The sequence below is a fragment of the Mustelus asterias genome, unplaced genomic scaffold, assembly GCF_964213995.1.
Source record: "Mustelus asterias unplaced genomic scaffold, sMusAst1.hap1.1 HAP1_SCAFFOLD_282, whole genome shotgun sequence".
Lineage (NCBI taxonomy): Eukaryota > Metazoa > Chordata > Chondrichthyes > Carcharhiniformes > Triakidae > Mustelus > Mustelus asterias.
Window position 1 is genome coordinate 174,798 of NW_027590247.1, and position 21,727 is coordinate 196,524.

At 46.7% G+C, this 21,727-nt stretch overlaps 1 protein-coding gene across 2 annotated transcripts in view; it reads right to left on the reverse strand.

Moving 5' to 3' along the window:
- ttc19 (tetratricopeptide repeat domain 19) overlaps nucleotides 1-676 on the reverse strand; it is a 31,747-nt gene extending 31,071 nt beyond the window's left edge. For both annotated transcript variants that reach the window (XR_013496217.1, XM_078204177.1), the window contains exons 1-2: nucleotides 497-676; nucleotides 307-398 (exon numbers count right to left, since the gene is read on the reverse strand). Coding sequence is in view for 1 of the 2 variants with exons in the window: in XM_078204177.1 (XP_078060303.1) it covers nucleotides 307-398; nucleotides 497-656 (252 nt within the window). In the remaining variant the exon portion in view is untranslated. The remainder of the gene's footprint in view (nucleotides 1-306; nucleotides 399-496) is intronic.
- Nucleotides 677-21,727: the final 21,051 nt, after the last annotated feature.

A 21,727-nucleotide genomic window follows, 5' to 3' on the forward strand; every position in this document is an offset into this window, starting at 1 on the left:
AGTGAGCTACGGTTAAACTCAACACCATGAACCCATGCTCAATACCCTTAACAATGAATATCTACCCATCTCAACACGTTTGGGGAGGGAGAATGTTCCAGATTTTGCAGCACGATAGTAAGACAGGGCTTTGAGCTGGCAGAAAGGTCAGGACTGGGCAAAGCTAAGTTATTCCACCTGGAGGATGTAATGTGAGCCAGATTGGACAGGGTTTGGAGGAAGAGCTAGATGCCCCCCCACCCGAGAGATTTTGACTGGTACCCCCACCCGATAAAACTGGTTGGAGTGAGCAGAAGAAGGTCAAACCTTGGCCTGTTTGATGAGCAGGATAATGTCATCCTCAAGGTTCTGCTGCTCCTTCTTGTCCTGGGAGAACAGCCGGCTGACAGCAAGAAATGCTGGAGAGAAAAACCAGAAAACAGACCGTCAGAGAGAGAGGCAGGGGCTGCTCCACAGGGAGGGGGCTGGGGGTCAAGGTAAGCCCTCTCTCTCTTACCCACTCCGGCGGCGCTGACGGTCCCCGGGCCGGGGCCCGCATTGCCCCCGGGAGCCGCTGGCGGCCGAGCCGGGAAGGGCTGCAGCCTCGGCCCCCGGATCCGGCTCCGGATCCGGCTCCAGCCCGGGAGCAGCCCCCACGCACCCGCAGACCGCAGCATCACCCTGACAACGCACCGGAAACACGTCGCCACCGGAAATAACCTTACACACGTGATCAGGTACGTTAAAGGGACAGGAGCCTCAGGCTCTTAAAGGGACAGGATCCTCAGGTTCTTAAAAGGGACAGGATTTTTAAATTCATTCGTGGGACATGGGCATCGCTGGCTGGACAGCATTTATTGCCCATCCCTAGTTGCCCTTGAGAAGGTGGTGGTGAGCTGCCTTCTTGAATCGCTGCAGCCCACGTGCTGTGGGTTGACCCACAATGCCGTTAGGGAGGGAATTCCAGGATTTTGACCCAGCGACTGTGAAGGAACGGTGATATATTTCCAAGTCAGGATGGTGAGTGGCTTGGAGGGGAACTTGCAGGTGGTGGTGTTCCCATGTATCTGCTGCCCTTGTCCTTCTAGATGGAAGTGGTCGTGGGTTTGGAAAGTGCTGTCGAAGGATCTTTGGTGAATTGCTGCAGTGCATCTTGTAGATAGCACACTCTGCTGCTACTGAGCGTCTGTGGTGGAGGGAGTGGATGTTTGTAGATGTTGTTATAATCAAGCGGGCTGCTTTATCCTGGATGGTGTCAAGCTTCTTGAGTGTTGGAGTTGCACCCATCCAGGCAAGTGGGAAATATTCCATCACACTTCTGACTTGTGCCTTGTAGATGGCGGATAGGCTTTGGGGAGTCAGGAGGTGAGTTACTCGCCGCAGTATTCCTCTTGCAGCCACTGTGTTTATGTGGTGAGTCCAGTTGAGTTTCTGTTCAATGGTAACCCCAAGGATTTGAACCAGTGATGGTTACACCATTGAATGTCAAGGGGTGATGGCTAGAGTGTCTCTTATTGGTGATGGTCATTGCCTGGCATCTGCGTGGCACGGATGTTACTTGCCACTTGTCAGCCCAAGCCTGGATATTGTCCAGATCTTGTTGCATTTGAACATGGACTGTTTCAGTATCTGAGGAGTCATGAATAGTAATGAACATTATGCAATCATCAGCGAACACTTCTGACCTTAAGATGGAGGGAAGGTCATTGATGAAGCAGCTGAAGATTGTTGGGCCTAGGACACTACCCTGAGGGACTCCTGCAGAGATGTCCTGGAGCTGAGATGACTGAACCTCCACAACCACAACCATAACCATCTTCCTATATACGAGGTATGACTCCAGCCAGCAGAGAGTTTGCCCCCTGATATCCATTGATTCCAGTTTCGCTCGGGCTCCTTGGTGCCACACTTGGTCAAATGCAGCCTTGATGTCAAGGGCTGTCACTCTCACCTCACCTCTGGAATTCAGCTCTTTTGTCCATGTTTGAACCGAGGCTGTAATGAGGTCAGGAGCTGAGTGACCCTGGTGAAACCCAAACTGGGCGTCACTGAGCAGGCGCTGCTTGATAACACTGTTGATGACCCCTTCCATCACTTTCCTGATGATCGAGAGTAGACTGATTGGGTAGTAATTGGCCGGGTTGGATTTGTCCTGCTTTTTGTGTACAGGACAAACCTGGGCAATTTTCCACATTGTTGGGTTGATGCCAGTGTTGTAACTGTGCTGGAAGAGCTTGGCTAGGGGAGCGGCAAGTTTTGGAACACAAGTCTTCAATGCTATTGCCGGAATGTTATCAGGGCCCATTGTCTTTGCAGGATCCAGTGCCTCGAACCATTTCTTGATATCACACGGAGTGAGTCAAATTGGCTGTAGACTGGCATCTGAGATGCTGGGGACCACTGGAGGAGGCCGAGATGGATCATCCACTCGGCACTTCTGGCTGAAGATTGCTGTGAATGTTTCAGCCTTATCTTTTGCACTGATGTGCGGGGCTTCTCCATCATTGAGGATGGGGATATTTGTGGAGCCTCCACCTCCAGTGAGTTGTTTAATTGTCCATCACCATTCTTGACTGGATATGGAAGCAGAGCTTAGATCTGATCCGTTTGTTGTGGGATCGCTTAGCTCTGTCTATCACTTGTTGTTTTTGCCATTTGGCATGCAAGCAGTCCTGTTTGGTAGCTTCACCAGGTTGACACCTCATTTTTAGGTATGCCTGGTGCTGCTCCTGGCATGTCCTCCTGCACTCTCCATTAAACCAGGGTTGATCCCCTGGCTTGATGGTAATGGTTGAGTGGGGGATATGCTGGGCCATGAGGTTGCAGATTGTGCTGGAGTACAATTCCGCTGTTGTTGGTGGCCCACAGCGCCTCATGGATGCCCAGTCTTGAGTTGCTGGATCAGTTTGAAGTCTGTCCCATTTAGCACGGTGATAGTGCCACACAACACGATGGAGGTTATTCTCAATGTGAAGATGGGACTTCGTCTCCACAAGGACTGTGCGGTGGTCACTCTTACTGATACTGTCATGGACAGATGTATCTGCAGCCGGCAGATTGGCAAGGGTGAGGTCAAGTATGTTATTTCCTCTTGTTGGTTCCTTCACCACCTGCTGCAGACCCAGTCTAGTAGTTATATCCTTTAGGACCTGACCAATTCGTTCAGTAGTGCTGCTGCAGAGCCACTCTTGGTGGTGGACATTGAAATCCCCCAGCCTGAGTATATTCTGTGTCTTTGTCACCCTCAGTGCTTCCTCCAAGTGTTGTTCAACATGGAGGAGTACTGATTCATCAGCCGAAGGAGGACGGTACATGGTAACCAGTAAGAGGTTTCCTTGCCCACGTTTAATCTGAAGCCATGAAATGTCATCTTATGTTTTTGAGGATGAGAGTGTGATACAGGCTGATAGGCTGGAGGAGGTAGATGTTCTGAGGGAAGATGTATTAGCAATTTTGAAAAACCTGAGGGTCGATAAGTCCCCTGGGCCAGATGGGATATATCCTAGGATTCTTTGGGAGGCAAGGGATGAGATTGCAGAGCCTTTGGCTTTGATCTTTGCGTCCTCACTGTCCACGGGGATAGTGCCAGAGGACTGGAGAATGGCGAATGTTGTTCCTCTGTTCAAGAAAGGAAATAGGAATGACCCTGGTAATTATAGGCCGGTTAGTCTTACTCCGGTGGTCAGTAAGTTAATGGAAAAGTTAATGGATAGGATTTATGACCATTTGGAAAGATGCAGCTTAATCCGGGATAGTCAACGTGGATTCGTGAAGGGTAAGTCTTGCCTCACAAATTTGATTGAATTCTTTGAGGAGGTAACTCAGTGTGTCAATGAAGGTAGAGCAGTTGATGTCATATACATGGATTTTAGTAAGGCGTTTGATAAGGTTCCTCATGGTCGGCTCATGAAGAAAGTAAGGAGGTGTGGGATAGAGGGAAATTTGGGCGATTGGATAAGTAACTGGCCATAGAAGACAGAGGGTGGTGGTGGATGGAAAATTTTCAGACTGGGGACCAGTTACCAGCGGTGTACCACTGGGATCAGTGCTGTGTCCTCTGCTATTTGTGATTTTTATCAATGACTTGGAGGAGGGGGCTGAAGGGTGGATCAGTAAATTTGCTGATGACACCAAGATTGGTGGAGTAGTGGATGAGGTGGAGGTTGCAAAGAGACATTGATAGGATGCAGAGCTGGGCCGAAAAATGGCAGATGGAGTTTAACCCTGATAAGTGCGAGGTGATTCATTTTGGTGGGACAAATTTGAATGCGGATTACAGGGTCAAAGGTAGGGTTCTGAGGAATGTGGAGGAACAGAGAGATCTTGGGGTTCATATCCACAGATCTCTGAAGGTTGCCACTCAAGTGGATAGAGCTGTGAAGAAGGCCTATAGTGTGTTAGCGTTTATTAACAGGGGGTTTGAGTTTAAGAACCGTGGGGTTATGCTGGCTGCTCATTGTTCAGCCAGAGTGAGACAGAGAGGAGAGATTTATTGCAGGAGTGCTGGGGTAAGAGATCTACTTTTAAAATACTTTTAATTTAAAAATAATACTTTTAATTTAATTTAAATTACTTTATTCACCAGTGCTTTTTAAAAAAAAACTTTGAACTCTAACCCGGAAGTAGGCCGCTGGGTGTTCTGGGAAGGATCTAAATTTTTCAGCGCGTGCGAGGTATATAAGTAAGCCACACTATTCAGCAGGCAGCGGAGTGAGCAGGGAGCAGAGTGAGAGCTGAAGGGCTTTGGCTCATCGGGCTTCGGCGTAAACAGGCAGAGGCAGGATAGGTTTAGATAGTTTTTCCTGTGTCATTGGAAGAAAGGGGGAATTATGAATGTGAGGCCAGTTTGTTGTTCTCAGTGTCGGATGTGGGAGGTCCTGGGGTCAGCTAGCCTCCCGGACGTCCATATCTGCGCCAGGTGCGTCGAGCTGCAGCTCCTAAGGGACCACGTTAGGGAACTGGAACTGCAGCTCGATGACCTTCATCTGGTTAGGGAGAATGAGGAGGTGATAGAGAGGAGTTACAGACAGGTGGTCACACCGGGGCCATGGGAGACAGACAAGTGGGTCACGGTTAGAAAGGGGAAGGGGAATGGTCAGGTACTAGAGAGTACCCCAGTGGCTGTGCCCCTTAAAAATAAGTACTCCTGTTTAAGTGCTGTTGGGGGGAGCAGCCTACCTGGGGGAAGCATCAGTGGCCGTGCCTCCGGTGCAGAGTCCGGCCCGGCAGCTCAGAAGGGGAGGGAAAGGGAGGATGAGCAAACTGGCCACAGCACCAGGGTACAGGGAGCCGTCCAAGTAGTGGGAGAAACAAGAAATGTAGTAGAAATTGGGGATGATACACTTTTGGATGCTGTTGGGGGGAGGGGGACTTAGCGGGGGTAAGCCATGGTGTACAGGTCACTGGCTCAGAGTCTGTCCTTGTGGCTCAGAAGGGAAGGGGGGAGAGGAGTAGAGGATTAGTCATTGGGGACTCCATAGTTAAAGGGACAGATAGGAGATTCTGTGGGAGCGAGAGAGACTCGCGGTCGGTGCGTTGCCTCCCAGGAGCCAGAGTCCACAATGTCTCGGATCGTGTTTTCGAAATCCTTAAGGGGGAGGGGGACCAGCCCCAAGTTGTGGTTCACAGAGGCACTCAAGACATAGGTAGGAAAAGGGATGGGGATGTAAGGCAGAAATTCAGGGAGTTAGGGTGGAAGCTTAGAGCTAGAACAAACAAAGTTGTTATCTCTGGCTTGTTACCCGTGCCACGTGATAGTGAGGAGAGGAATAGGGAGAGAGAACCATGGAAAATTACAGCTCAGAAACAGGCCTTTTGGCCCTTCTTGTCTGTGCCGAACCATTTTTTGCCTAGTCCCACTGACCTGCACTTGGACCATATCCCCCCACATCCCTCTCATCCATAAACCCATAGAACCATAGAACCCGTCCAAGTTTTTCTTAAATGTTAAAAGTTTACCACTTTATCCGGCAGCTCATTCCACACTCCCACCACTCTCTGCGTGAAGAAGCCCCCCCTAATATTCCCTTTAAACTTTTCTCCTTTCACCCTTAACCCATGCCCTCTGGTTTTTTTCTCCCCTAGCCTCAGCGGAAAAAGCCTGCTTGCATTCACTCTATCTATACCCATCAAAATCTTATACACCTCTATCAAATCTCCCCTCAATCTTCTACGCTCCAGGGAATAAAGTCCCAACCTATTCAATCTCTCTCTGTAACTCAGCTTCTCAAGTCCCGGCAACATCCTTGTGAATCTTCTCTGCACTCTTTCAACCTTATTTACATCCTTCCTGTAACTAGGTGACCAAAACTGTACACAATACTCCAAATTCGGCCTCACCAATGCCTTATATAACCTTACCATAACACTCCAACTTTTATACTCGATACTCCGATTTATAAAGGCCAATGTACCAAAGGCACTCTTTACGACCCTATCTACCTGTGGCGTCACTTTTAGGGAATTCTGTACCTGTATTCCCAGATCCCTCTGTTCAACTGCACTCTTCAGAGTCCTACCATTTACCCTGTACGTTCTACTTAGGGCCAGTCAAGAACAGAGAGCAGTTGAACACGTGGTTACAGGGATGGTGCAGGAGGGAGGGTTTCAAATACCTGGACAATTGGGGCTCTTTCTGGGGTAGGTGGGACCTCTACAAACAGGATGGACTGCACCTGAACCAGAGGGGTACCAATATCTTGGGGGGGAAATTTGCTAATGCTCTTCGGGAGGGTTTAAACTAATTCAACAGGGGGGTGCGTACCTGAATTGTAGCTCCAGTGTACAGGAGTTGAGAGTAGTGAGGTCATGGATGAGGTTTCAGGGTCGCAGGAGTGTACTGGCAGGCAGGAAGGCGGTTTGCAGTGTGTATACTTCAATGCCAAGAGCATCCGGAATAATGTGGGTGCACTTGCAGCATGGGTTGGTACCTGGGATTTCGATGTTGTGGCCATCTCAGAGACATGGATAGAGCAGGGACAGGAATGGTTGTTGCAGGTTCCGGGGTTGAGATGTTTCAGTAAGTGCAGGGAAGGTGGTAAAAGAGGGGGAGGTGTGGCATTGTTAGTCAAGGACAGTATTACGGTGGCAGAAAGGACATTTGATGAGGACTCGTCTACGGAGGTAGTTTGGGCTGAGGTTAGAAACAGGAAAGGAGAGGTCACCCTGTTGGGTGTTTTTTATCGACCTCCGAAAACTTCCAGAGATGTAGAGGAAAGGTTTGCAAAGATGATTCTGGATAGGAGCGAAAGTAACAGGGTAGTTGTTCTGGGGGGACTTTAACTTTACAAATATTGACTGGAAAAGCTATAGTTCGGGTAATTTGGAGGGGTCAGTTTTTGTCCAATGTGTGCAGGAAGGCTTCCTGACACAGTATGTAGATAGACCAACAAGAGGCGAGGCCACATTGGATTTGGTACTGGGTAATGAACCAGGCCAGGTGTTAGATTTGGAGGTAGGTGAGCACTTTGGTGACAGTGACCACAATTCGATTATGTTTACCTTAGCAATGGAAAGGGGTAGGTATATACCAAAGGGCAAGAGTTATAGCTGGGGGAAAAGAAATTATGATGCAATTAGGCGAGATTTAGCTGGAATAGGTTGGGGAAGGAAACTGCAGGGGATGGGCACAATTTGTAATGTGGAACTTGTTCAAGGAACAGCTACTACGCGTCCTCGATAAATATGTACCTGTCAGGCAGGGAGGAAGCAGACGTGTGAGGGAACCGTGGTTTACGAAGGAGGTTGAATCTCTTGTGAAGAGGAAGAAGGAGACTTATGTTAAGATGAGATGTGAAGGTTCAGTTAGGGCACTTGAGAGTTACAAGTTAGCCAGGAAGGACCTAAAGAAAGAGTTAAGAAGAGCCAGGAGGGGACATGAGAAGTCTTTGGCAGGTAGGATCAAGGAAAACCCTAAAGCTTTCTATAGGTATGTCAGGAATAAAAGAATGACTAGGGTAAGATTAGGGCCAGTCAAGGACAGGAGTGGGAAGTTGTGCGTGGAGTCTGAAGAGATAGGAGAGGCACTAAATGAATATTTTTCGTCGGTATTCACACTGGAGAGGGACAGTGTTGTGGAGGGGAGTACTGAGATGCAGATTGTTGGACTGGACGGGATTGAGGTTCATAAGGAGAAGGTGTTAGCAATTCTGGAAAGGGTAAAAATAGATAAGTCCCCTGGGCTGGATGGGATTTATCCTAGGATTCTCTGGGAGGCTAGAGAGGAGATTGCAGAGCCTTTGGCTTTGATCTTTGTGTCGTCATTGTCTACAGGAAAAGTGCCAGAAGACTGGAGGATAGCAAATGTTGTCCCCTTGTTCAAAAAGGGGAGTAGGGACAAACCTGGTAATTATAGACCGGTGAGTCTTACTTCTGTTGTGGGCAAAGTTTTGGAAAGGATTATAAGAGATAGGATTTATAATCACCTAGAAAGGAATAATTTGATTAGGGATAGTCAGCACGGTTTTGTGAAGGGTAGGTCGTGCCTCACAAATCTTATTGAGTTCTTTGAGAAGGTGACCAAAGAGGTGGATAAGGGTAAAGCGGTTGATGTGGTGTATATGGATTTCAGCAAAGCGTTTGATAAGGTTCCCCATGGTAAGCTATTGCAGAAAATACGGACACATGGGATTGAGGGTGATTCAGTGGTTTGGATCAGGAATTGGCTCGCTGTAAGAAAACAAAGGGTGGTGGTTGATGGGAAATATTCATACTGGAGTTCAGTTACTAGTGGTGTACCGCAAGGATCTGTTTTCGGGCCACTGCTGTTTGTCATTTTTATAAATGACCTGGATGAGGGCATAGAAGGATGGGTTAGTAAATTTGCGGATGACACTAAAGTCGGTGGAGTTGTAGACAGTGCGGAGGGAAGTGGCAGGTTACAGAGGGACATACATAAGCTGCAGAGCTGGGCTGAGAGGTGGCAAATGGAGTTTAATGCGGAAAAGTGTGAGGTGATTCACTTTGGAAGGAGTAACAGGAATACAGAGTACTGGGCTAATGGTAAGATACTTGGTGGTGTGGATGAACAGAGGGATCTGGGTGTCCATGTGCATAGATCCCTGAAAGTTGGCACCCAGGTTGATAGGGTTGTTAAGAAGGCGTACGGTGTGTTAGCTTTCATTGGTAGAGGGATTGATTTTCGGAGCCAGGAGGTCATGCTGCAACTGTACAAAACTCTGGTGCGGCCGCACTTGGAGTATTGCGTACAGTTCTGGTCGCCGCATTATAGGAAAGATGTGGAAGTGTTGGAAAGGGTGCAGAGGAGATTTACCAGGATGTTGCCTGGTATGGTGGGAAAATCGTATGAGGAAAGGCTGAGGGACTTGAGGTTGTTTTCGTTAGAGAGAAGAAGGTTAAGAGGTGACTTAATAGAGGCATACAAGATGATCAGAGGATTAGATAGGGTGCATAGTGGGAGTCTTTTTCCTCGGATGGTAATGGCTAACACGAGGGGAGATAGCTTTAAATTGAGGGGTGAGAGATATAGGACAGATGTTAGAGGTAGGTTCTTTACTCAGAGAGTAATAAGGGCGTGGAATGCCCTGCCTGCAGCAGTAGTGGAATCGTCAACATTAAGAGCATTCAAATGGTTATTGGATAAACATATGGATGATATTGGAATAGTGTAGATTGGAGGGGCTTTGGATTGGTTTCACTGGTCGGCACAACATCGAGGGCCGAAGGGCCTGTACTGCGCTGTAGTGTTCTATGTTCTGTACAAGACCTTGGTGAAACCACATTTGGAATATTGCAGTTCTGGTCACCTCACTATAAGAAGGATGTGGAAGCGCTGGAAAGAGTGCAGAGGAGATTTACCAGGATGCTGCCTGGTCTGGAGGGTAGGTCTTATGAGGAAAGGTTGAGGGAGATGGGGCTTTTCTCTTTGGAGTGGAGGAGGATGAGAGGCGGCTTAATAGAGGTTTATAAGATGATGAGGGGGATAGATAGAGTGGACGTTCAGAGACTATTTCCTCGGGTGGATGTAGCTGTTACTAGGGGGCATAGCTATAAGGTTCATGGTGGGAGATATAGGAGGGATGTCCGAGGTAGGTTCTTTACTCAGAGAATGGTTGGGGTGTGGAATAGAACATAGAACATAGAAAAGCTACAGCACAAACATGTCCTTCGGCCCACAAGTTGCGCCCAACATGTCCCTACCTACTAGGCTTACCTATAACCCTCTATCTTACTAACTTCCATGAACTTATCCAAAAGTCTCTTAAAAGACCCTATCGAATCCGCCTCCACCACCACTACCGGCAGCCGATTCCACGCACCCACCACCCTCTGAGTGAAAAACTTACCCCTAACATTTCCTCTGTACCTACTCCCCAGCACCCTAAACCTGTGACCTCTTGTGGCAACCATTTCAGTCCTGGGTAAAAGCCTCTGAGAATCCACTCTATCAATACCTCTCAACATCTTATACATCTCTATCAGGTCACCTCTCATCCTTCGCCTCTCCAAGGAGAAAAGACCTTGCTCTCTCAACTCATCCTCATAAGGCATGCCACCTAATCCAGGCAACATCCTTGTAAATCACCTCTGCACCCTTTCTATGGCTTCCACATCCTTTCTGTAATGAGGCGACCAGAACTGGGCACAGTACTCCAGGTGGGGGTCTAACCAGGGTCCTATACAGCTGCAGCATTATCTCCCGATTTCTAAACTCAGTTCCTCTATTGATGAAAGCCAGCATTCCATACACCTTCTTAACCACAGCCTCTACCTGCGACGCTGCTTTGAGTGTCCTATGAACCCGGACTCCAAGATCCTTCTGATCTTCCACACTGCCAAGCGTCTTACCCTTAGTATTATATTCTTTCATCCTATTCGACCTGCCAAAATGAACCACCACACACTTATCTGGGTTGAAGTCCATCTGCCACTTCTCCGCCCAGTCTTGCATCTTATCTATGTCTCGTTGCAACTGCTGACATCCCTCTACACTATCCACAACACCACCAACCTTTGTGTCATCAACAAACTTGCCAACCCATCCTTTCACTTCCTCATCCAGGTCATTTATAAAAATCACAAAGAGCAAGGGTCCCAGAACAGATCCCTGGGGCACTCCACTGGTGACCGATCTCCATGCCTTTTGAAAAAGACCCATCTATAACCACTCTTTGCCTTCTGTGGGCAAGCCAGTTCTGGATCCACAAAGCAATGTCCCCTTGTATCCCATGCCCCTTCACTTTCTCCATAAGCCTTGCAATGGGCACCTTATCGAATGCCTTGTTGAAATCCATATAAACTACATCTACCGCTCTTCCCTCGTCTATGTGTCTCGTTACATCTTCAAAAAATTCAATGAGGCTCGTAAGGCATGATCTGCCTTGGACAAAGCCGTGCTGGCTATTTCTGATCATACTATTCCTCTCCAGATGTTCATAAATCCTGCCTCTCAGGATCTTCTCCATCAACTTACATATTTTACACAGAGGGTGGTGGGGGCCTGGAATGCGCTGCCGGGCAAGGTGGTGGAGGCGGACACACTGGGAATGTTTAAGACTTATCTAGATAGCCATATGAACGGAGTGGGAATGGAGTGATACAAAAGAATGGTCTAGTTTGGACCAGGGAGTGGCGTGGGCTTGGAGGGCCGAAGGGCCTGTTCCTGTGCTGTTTTATTCTTTGTTCTTTACCAACCACTGAGGTTAGACTCACTGGTCTATAATTTCCTGGGCTATCTTTTCTCTCTTTCTTGAATAACGGAACCACATCCGCAATCCTCCAATCCTCCGGAACCTCTCCCATCTCCATTGATGACGCAAAGATCATCGCCAGAGGCTCAGCAATCTCTTCCCTCGCCTCCCTCAGTAACCTGGGGTACATCCCATCCGGTCCCGGCGATTTATCTAACTTGATGCTTTTCAAAAGCTCCAACACATCCTCTTTCCTAATGTCCACATGCTCAATCTTCTCATGGACTGGACTGCCTGCAGTGATAGTGGAGTCGGACACTTTAGGAACTTTCAAGCGGTTATTGGATAGGCACATGGAGCACACCAGAATGATAGGGAGTGGGATAGCTTGATCTTGGTTTCGGACAAAGCTCGGCACAACATCGAGGGCCGAAGGGCCTGTACTGTGCTGTACTGTTCTATGTTCTATGTTCTATGTTCATAGAGTGTGGAGTCAATGTTAAGGACTCCCAGGGCAACTCCCTCCCGACTGTATAAAACTGTGCCACCCGCCACCTCTGCTGGGTCAATCCTGCCGGTGGGACAGGACATATCCAGGGATGGTAATGGTGGTGTCTGGGGTGTTATCTGTCAGGTATGTTTCCGTGACAATGACTTTGTCAGGCTGTTGCTTGGTTAGTCTGTGAGACAGCTCTCCCAATTTTGGCACTAGCCTCCAGATGTTAGTCAGGAGGACTTTGCAGGGCTGACAGGGCTGTTTGTTTTGCCGTTGCCTTTTCCGGTGCCTAGGTCGATGCCAGGTGATCTGTCCGGTTTCATTTCTGTGTTGAGACTTTGTAGTGGTTGTTACAACTGAGTGGCTTGCTAGGCTATTTCAGAGGGCAGCTGAGAGTCAACCACATTGCTGTAGCTCTGCAGTCACATGTAGGCCAGACCGGGTAAGGATGGCGGATTTCCTTCCCGAAAGGGCATTAGTGAACCAGATGGGTTTTTTTGACAATCGACAATAGTTTCATGGTCATCAGCAGACTCTTAATTCCAGATATTTTTTATTGAATTCGAATTTCACCATCTGTCGTGGTGGGATTCGAATCCAGGTCCTCAGGTTCTTAAAGGAACAGGATCCTCAGGTCCATAAATGGACAAGATCTGGTCCCTTTTTAAAGGGACCAGATCCTCAGCTTCTTAAAGGGAGAGTATCCTGAGGTTCTTGAAGGAACACAGGGACAGGATCCTGAGCATCTTTAAGGGAAATGCGAATACAAAAGCAAAATACTACAGATGCTGGAATCTGAACACAAACAGAAAATGCTGGAAAATCTCAGCAGGTCTGACAGCATCTGTGGATAGAGAACAGAGTCAATGTTTTGAGTCTGGATGACCCTTCAGGCTCTCTTGTCAGACTTACTGAGATTTTCCAGCATTTTCTATTTTTTTCCACTTTTACCCACATTCCTTGTTATTTCCTCAAAAAACTCTGATAAATTTAAGTACCTGTTATAACCTCTTAACAGATTCTAGTACTTTCCCTATGATAGATGTTAGGTTAACTGGCCAGTGTTCCAACTTTCTGCCTCCCTCCTTGAACAAAATAGCGAATGGTTTCTCTATCTCCCAATCTGATGGACCTTCCGGAATCCAGGGAATTTTAGAAAATTACAACAAATGCAACTACTATTTCCAAAACCATTTCCTTTAGGACCATTAGATCCAGCTAACTTGTCAGCCTTCAGTTCCAATAGTTTTCTCAGTACACTTATCCTGCTGATTGTCATTGTTTTAAGTTCCTCTGTCCCTTTCACCTCTTGATTTACAAGTATTTCTGGGATGTTATTTGCATCTTCTACAGTGAAGACAGACACAAAAAAACCTTGATGGAGATGCCGGCGTTGGACTGGGGTGGGCACAGTAAGAAGTCTTACAACACCACATTAAAGTCCAACCAGTTTATTTGGTATCACGAGCTTTCAGAGCGCTGCTCCTTCATCAGGTGAGTGGAGAGTTGGGTTCACAAACATGGCATATATAGACACAGACTCAATTGGAATTGAGTCTGTCTATATATGCCGTGTTTGTGAAACCTACCTCTCCACTTACCTGATGAAGGAGCAGTGCTCTGAAAGCTCGTGATACCAAATAAACTGATCAGACTTTAACTTGGTGTTGTCAGACTTTTTACAAAAAAACCTGTTCAATGCTTTCACCCTTTCCTTATTTCCCATTATGAATTTCCCAGACTCACTTTCTAGAGGACCCAGGCTTGCTCTACTTAATCTTTTTCTTTTTAAATATTTGGAGAAACTCTTCCTATCTGTTTTTAGATTTCGAGTTAACTTTCCCTCATTCTCTAATTTCTTCCTCTATTTTAGTCAATCTTTGCTGGTTTTTAAATTTTGTCCAACCTTTTGACCTACTACTTATCTTTGCAAAATTATATGCTTTTTCTTTCAATTTGATACATCGTTAACTTTTTTAGTTCGCTGCGGATGGTGCATTCATCTTGAATATTCCTATCTCACTGGAATATATAATTGCTTAATGTTTGCCACTGTGTCTTTCCTGGCCTTTGGTTAGGTTTAAAACACTAGCCTTAGTCCCACTCTTCTCTCCCTCAAACTGAAAGTATAATTCAATCACTGTTTAGCACTGTTACCTCGGCGTGCCTTTTCTATGAGGACATTAATCAATCCTATGTCACTGCACACTACCAGATCCAGAAAAGACTCCACTCTAGTTGGCTCTAGAATGTGCTGCTCCAAGGAATTCTGGCCATATTTCTATTCTTCTTGCCAAAAGTGAACCAGTTCACATTTTCCCACATTATACTCCATGTGTTGAATTTTTGCCATCATTCTAACCATATCTTTCTTAGAAGATCCCATTATTTCTGCCTGTACTCCCATTCCCACAGTGTCATTACTGTTTATCAGGGTAGTACTGAGGGATGACACAGGCTCTGAGGAACAAAACGTGGAATCATTATGGGTAGAGATGAGGAATAGTAGAGGGAGAAAGACACTAGTAGGTGTGGTATATAGGCCCCCAAATAAGAATGTTGAGGTAGGGAGGGCTATAAACAAGCAGATAAGGGATGCGTGTAAAAACGGAACGGCAATAATCATGGGGGACTTCAACATGCACATTGACTGGCAGACTCAAGTCGGTAAGGGTGGAATGGAGGAAGAGTTCTTAGAATGCTGTCGGGATAGTTTCCTTGAACAGCATGTTACGGAACCGACGAGGGAACGAGCTATTTTGGATCTGGTATTGTGTAACGAGGTAGGTAGAATTAAGGATCTTATTGTGAAGGACCCTCTTGGGTCTAGTGACCACAATATGGTCGAATTTCTGATTCAGATGGAAGAGGAGAAAGTTTGGTCTCAAACCAGTGTCCTCTGTTTGAACAGAGGGAAATATGATAGGATGAGGGATGAATTGGCTAAGGTAGACTGGGAGAGCAGGCTGGCAGGTAGGATAGCTGAGGAACAGTGGAGGATTTTTAAGGAGATCCTTTTCAGTTCTCAGCAAAAATATATTCCAGCAAAAAACAAGGATTGTAAGAAAAGGGAGAACCAGCCGTGGATAACGAAGGAAATAAAGGAGAGTATTAAAATAAAAACAGCTGCGAGTGGCCAAAAATAGTGGAGAAACAAGTGATTGGGAAAAATTTAAGAAACAACAAAGAGAGACTAAGAAAGCGATAAAGAAAGGAAGGATAGACTATGAAGCTAGGCTAGCAATTAATATAAAAAATGATAGTAAAAGTTTTTATAAATATATAAAAAGGAATAGAGTGGCTAGAGTGAATGTTGGACCCTTGGAGGACGAGAGGGGGGAGTTAATAGTGGGAAATGAGGATATGGCTGAGTCTTTAAATACGTTTTTTGTGTCGGTCTTCACGGTGGAGGACACAAATAGTTTGCCAAATATTAACGATAGAGGGTTGGCAGCAGGAGAAATACTTAATACAATTAATGTTACCAGAGAGGCAGTGCTGGGTAGACTAATGGGACTGAAGGTGGACAAGTCCCCGGGTCCGGATGGAATGCATCCCAGGGTATTGAAAGAAATGTCAGAGGTAATAGTGGATGCGTTAGTGATTATTTATCAAAACTCGTTGCATTCTGGGGTAGTGCCGGTTGATTGGAAAACGGCTAATGTTACGCCGCTGTTTAAAAAAGGAAGGAGACAAAAGGCGGGTAACTATAGGCCGGTCAGCTTAACGTCTGTAGTAGGGAAAATGCTGGAATCCATTATTAAAGAGGAGATAGCAGGGCATCTGGATAGAAATGGTTCGATCAATCAGACGCAGCATGGATTCATGAGGGGAAAGTCGTGCTTGACGAACATGTTGGATTTTTATGAAGATGTGACGAGGGCGGTTGATGGAGGAGAACCGGTGGATGCGGTGTTTTTGGATTTCCAAAAGGCGTTTGATAAGGTGCCCCATAAAAGGCTGCTGAAGAAGATTAGGGCACACGGAGTTGGGGGTAGTGTGTTAAAGTGGATTGGGGACTGGCTATCCGACAGGAAGCAAAGAGTCGGAATAAATGGGTGTTTTTCCGGTTGGAGGAAGGTAACTAGTGGCGTGCCGCAGGGATCGGTACTCGGGCCGCAACTATTTACCATTTATATAGATGATCTGGAGGAGGGGACGGAGTGTAGGGTAACGAAGTTTGCAGACGACACAAAGATAAGTGGAAAAGTGAATCGTGTGGAGGACGGAGAAGATCTGCAGAGAGATTTGGACAGGCTGAGTGAGTGGGCGAGGATATGGCAAATGGAGTATAACGTTGAGAAATGCGAGGTTATACACTTTGGAGGAAATAATAACAAATGGGATTACTATCTCAATGGAAACAAATTAAAACATGCTACCGTGCAAAGGGACCTGGGGGTCCTTGTGCATGAGACGCAAAAGCCCAGTCTGCAGGTACAACAGGTGATCAAGAAGGCAAATGGGATGTTGGCCTATATTGCGAGGGGGATAGAATATAAAAGCAGGGATGTCTTGATGCACCTGTACAGGGCATTGGTGAGGCCGCAGCTGGAATACTGTGTGCAGTATTGGTCCCCTTATACGAGGAAGGATATATTGGCACTGGAGGGAGTGCAGAGAAGGTTCACCAGGTTGATACCGGAGATGAGGGGTTTGGATTATGAGGAGAGGCTGAGGAGATTGGGTTTGTACTCGTTGGAGTTTAGAAGGATGAGGGGGGATCTTATGGAGACTTATAAGATAATGCGGGGGCTGCATAGGGTGGAGGCGGAGAGATTCTTTCCACTTAGTAAGGAAGTTAAAACTAGAGGACACAGCCTCAAAATAAAGGGGGGTCGGTTTAAGACAGAGTTGAGGAGGAACTTCTTCTCCCAGAGGGTGGTGAATCTCTGGAATTCTCTGCCCACTGAGGTGGTGGAGGCTACCTCGCTGAATATGTTTAAAGCGCGGATGGATGGATTCCTGAGCGGTAAGGGAATTAAGGGTTATGGGGATCAGGCGGGTAAGTGGTACTGATCCACGTCAGATCAGCCATGATCTTATTGAATGGCGGGGCAGGCTCGAGGGGCTAGATGGCCTACTCCTGCTCCTATTTCTTATGTTCTTATGTTCTTATGTTTGGAGGGCTATAAACTACTCCTAAAATTGACTTCTTCCCTTTGCTATTTCCTACCTCTCACCAAACTGATTCCATGTTTTGATCTTTAGAACTAAGAATCTCTACTGTAGCAATGTCACCCTTAATTAACAAAGAAGGTGGTGGTGAGCTACCTTCTTGAACCGTTGGAATCCATGTGGTGTAGGTACAGCCACAGTGCTGTTAGGAAGGGAGTTCCAGGATTTTGACCCAGCGATAGTGAAGAAACAGCAATATATTTCCAAGTCAGGATGGTGAGTGGCTTGGAAGGGAACCTCTAGGTTGTGGTGTCCCCGGGTATCTGCTGCTCTTGTCCTTCTAGGTGGTAGTGGTCGGGGGTTTGTAAGGGCTGTCAAAGCAGCCTTGCTGAGTTGCTGCATCCAGTGTGTTGATTTGCAGGCCACAGTTTCAGTTATGAGCATTTATTGGAGATGCTGGGATTGTTTTCTTGGCGGTTAGGAGGAGATTTGATGAAGATATTCAAAGTGATGACTGGGATGGACAGAATAGATAGGGAGAAACTGTCCCTGCTCGTAAAAGAATGAGAGTGATTTCCAAAAGAAACAAATATGGCGAGAAAAAATGTTTTCTCTCAATGAGCAGTGGTTAGCACTGCTGCCTCACAGCGCTAGGGTTCAATTCCCGGCTTGGGTCACTGTCTGTATGGAGTCTGCACGTTCTCCCTGTGTGAGTTTCCTCTGGGTGCTCCAGTTTCCTCCCACGGTCCAAAGATGTGTAGGTTAGGTGGATTGGCCATGATAAATGGGCAGAATTACAGGGATAGGGCGCAGTGGGTCTGGGTAGATGCTCTTTTGGAGAATTAATGCAGACCTGATGGGCCAAATGGCCTCCGTCTGCACTGTAGGAATTCTTTGGTTCTTTGGACTGGTTGGGGTCTGAAAAGCTTGGAACTGTGGTGGAGGTTCAATTGAGGCATTCATGAGAGCATTAGGTGATTATTTGAATATAAATAATGTGCAGGGATACAGGGAAATGACAGGGGACTGGCACTTGGCCATAATGCTCATTTGGAGAGCCGGTGCATACACAATGGGCAAAATGGCCTCCTTCTGCACTGTAACAATTCTGTGGTCACAGGGAACAAGGATTCAGGTTCATCATCAAAGAGTGAGTATGTCTCCAGATTCAGTTCAGGAAATGTGGCCACATTAATTCATGAATGAAGAGATGGTGGTGTGGTGGTAATGTCACTCGACGAGTAATCCAGAGGCACAGGTTAAAGCTCTGGGGACATGGGTTCAAGTCCCACCATGGCTACTGATGGAAGTTAAATTCAATTAATAAAATCTGCAATTATTAAAATCTGGAATAAGAACATAAGAACTAGGAGCAGGAGTAGGCCATCTGGCCCCTCGAGCCTGCTCCGCCATTCAATAAGATCATGGCTGATCTTTTTGTGGACTCAGCTCCACTTACCCGCCCGCTCACCATAACCCTTAATTCCTTTACAGTTCAAAAATTTATCTATCCTTGCCTTAAAAACATTCAATGAGGTAGCCTCAACTGCTTCACTGGGCAGGGAATTCCACAGATTCACAACCCTTTGTGTGAAGAAGTTCCTTCTCAACTCAGTCCTAAATCTGCTTCCCCTTATTTTGAGGCCTTGCCCCCTAGTTCTAGTTTCACCCGCCAATGGAAACAACTTCCCTGCTTCTATCTTATCTATTCCCTTCATAATCTTATAGGTTTCTATAAGATCTCCCCTCATTCTTCTGAATTCCAATGAGTCTAGCCCCAGTCTACTCAGTCTCTCCTCATAAGCCAACCCTCTCAACTCTGGAATCAACCTAGTGAATCTCCTCTGCACCCCCTCCAATGCCAGTATATCTTTTCTCAAGTAACGAGACCAAAACTGTACATAGTACTCCAGGTGTGGCCTCACCAGCACCTTATACAGCTGCAACATAACCTCGCTGTTTTTAAACTTCATCCCTCTAGCAATGAAGGACAAAATTCCATTCGCCTTCTTAATTACCTGCTGCACCTGCAAACTAACTCCTTGAGATTCCTGCACAAGGACAGCCAGGTCCCTCTGCATAGCAGCATGCTGCAATTTTTTACCATTTAAATAATAGTCCATTTTGCTGTTATTCCTACCAAAATGGATGACCTCACATTTACCAACATTGTACTCCATCTGCCAGACCCTCACCCACTCACTCAGACTATCTATATCCCTTTGCAGACTTTCAGTGTCCTCTGCACACTTTGCTCTGCCACCCATCTTAGTGTCATCTGTGAATTTTGACACATTACACTTGGTCTCCAACTCCAAATCATCTATGTAAATCGTAAACAATTGCGGTCCCAAACACTGATCCCTGAGGATCTGAACACGGTAATAATCTGAACTCAGTAAATCTGAACTCAGTAATAGTGACCATGAAACCATTGTTGATTATTGTAAAAACCCTTCAGGGAAGGAAATCTGCCATTCTTACCCAGGCTGGCCCTTTATGTGACTGCAGATCCACAGTACGTGATTAACTCTTAACTGCCCTCAGTTAAGATGTGGCGATGCCGATGTTGGACAGGGGTAAGCACAGTAAGAAGTCTCACAACACCAGGTTAAAGTCCAACAGGTTTATTTGGTATCATGAGCTTTCGGAGCGCTGCTCCTTCCTCAGGTGAGTGAGTGATGTTCTTACTGTGTCCTCAGCTAAGGGATGGGCAACAAATGCTGACCCAGCCAATGACACTACCATCCCATGGAAGAATAATTAAAACTAAAAAATCATCCTCCTCAATCCTTTCTCACCAACATCCCCCACTCCCCCCCCCCCCAATTTCATCAACACCTAATATCTCCTCTACTGCTACCAAACCAACCATTCAAGAAAACTTATAAAGACTGTCATATCAGATGCACATGGTGAAAAGTCGGAGACTCTAAAACATGCCTGAACATGGGGCAGCGAGGCAGGAAGGTAGTGTTACACTGAGAGTACCCCGAAGGCAGGAACCTGCCCCAACATAAACAGCAAATACATTCAACATTCCATACCTTATATGGAAGAAACCCAAGCACAGGAGAGTATTGTTTGTAGGAGTGGCAGCTGAGGAAATTAGTGAAGGGGATGGGAACAGACAAGGTAAGAGGTTTGAGATCAGGGGGCCACATCGTCCCTGCAAGATTATGGGTGAGTGCTTCGGGCACAGGACAAGAAGTCCAGAGCTGCTGGGTTCAAATTCCATATGAACTCACCATTGCTGAATTTTGCACCACTCTGGGGGTTAGCATTCACCAGAAACGTAACTGAACCAGCCAAAAAAATGCTGTAGCCACAAGGAGCCAAAGGCTGAGAATTCTGCAGCGAGTAACTCACCTCCTGACTCCCCAGAGCCTGTCCACCATCTACAAGGCACAATCAGGTGTGTGACGGAATACTCTCCATTTGCCTGGTTGAGTGCAGCTTGAAAAACACTCAAGAAGCTTGGCACTCTCTGGGACAAAGCAGTCCACTTGATTACCATCCCTACCACAAGCATTCAATCTTTCCACAACCAACAAACAGTGGCAGCCATGTGTACCATCTACAAGAGCACTGCAGGAACTCATCAAGGCTCCATAGGTAGCACCTTCCAAACTTCTGACACCTACCATCTAGAAGGACAAGAGCAGCAGATACCTGGGAACACCACCACATGGAAGTTCTCCTCACATCTCATGAATGAATAAAGAGGAACTTCCTCTAATGAGAGGAATTTAGGAATTGGACAGAGGGTAAAAGGAGCAAACCTGGGGGATTGGGGTTGAAGAGAGGAGGGAGAGCGGAGACTGGGAAATGAGGTTGGGGGGAGGGAGAGTGGGAAATAGAGTGGCTGTGGGAGCCGGTATTCCCTGCAGAACCAGGAGCAGGAACAATGTAGTGAGTGCGATGGGCACTGAGAGAGGAAGAGCCAGTGGAGGACCTTACTGTGGATAATTAGCGAAAGCTTGATTCTACTGATGGGCAGGTGAGGAAAAAGAGGACAGGGGGCGAGGATTCTCAGAGGAAGAACCAAAGGTACCGACACCACATAGACTGCAGCCGTTCAAGAAGCCAGCTCACCACCACCTTCTCAAGGGCAATTAGGGATGGTCAGTTAATACCAGTCTAGTCTCTGATGCCCACATTCTGTGAATAAATAAATAAAATGGCGAAGGAAGAAACTGAAGATGTTCGAGCATTGGACTCTTTCACCAACTGTGGCTAATGTAAAGTGGCTAGAATGTAATTTAAAAGGGAATGGGGTAAGGAAAAACATTGAGAAACATTAAGGTAGACAAGTCCCCAGGGCCTGATGGGATATACCCCAGAATACTGAGAGAGGCAAGGAAGGAAATTGCTGGGGCCTTGAGAGAAATGTTTGTATCCTCACTGGCTACAGGGGAGGTCATGATGTGGAGATGCCGACGTTGGACTGGGGTAAACACAGTAAGAATTCTCACAACATCAGGTT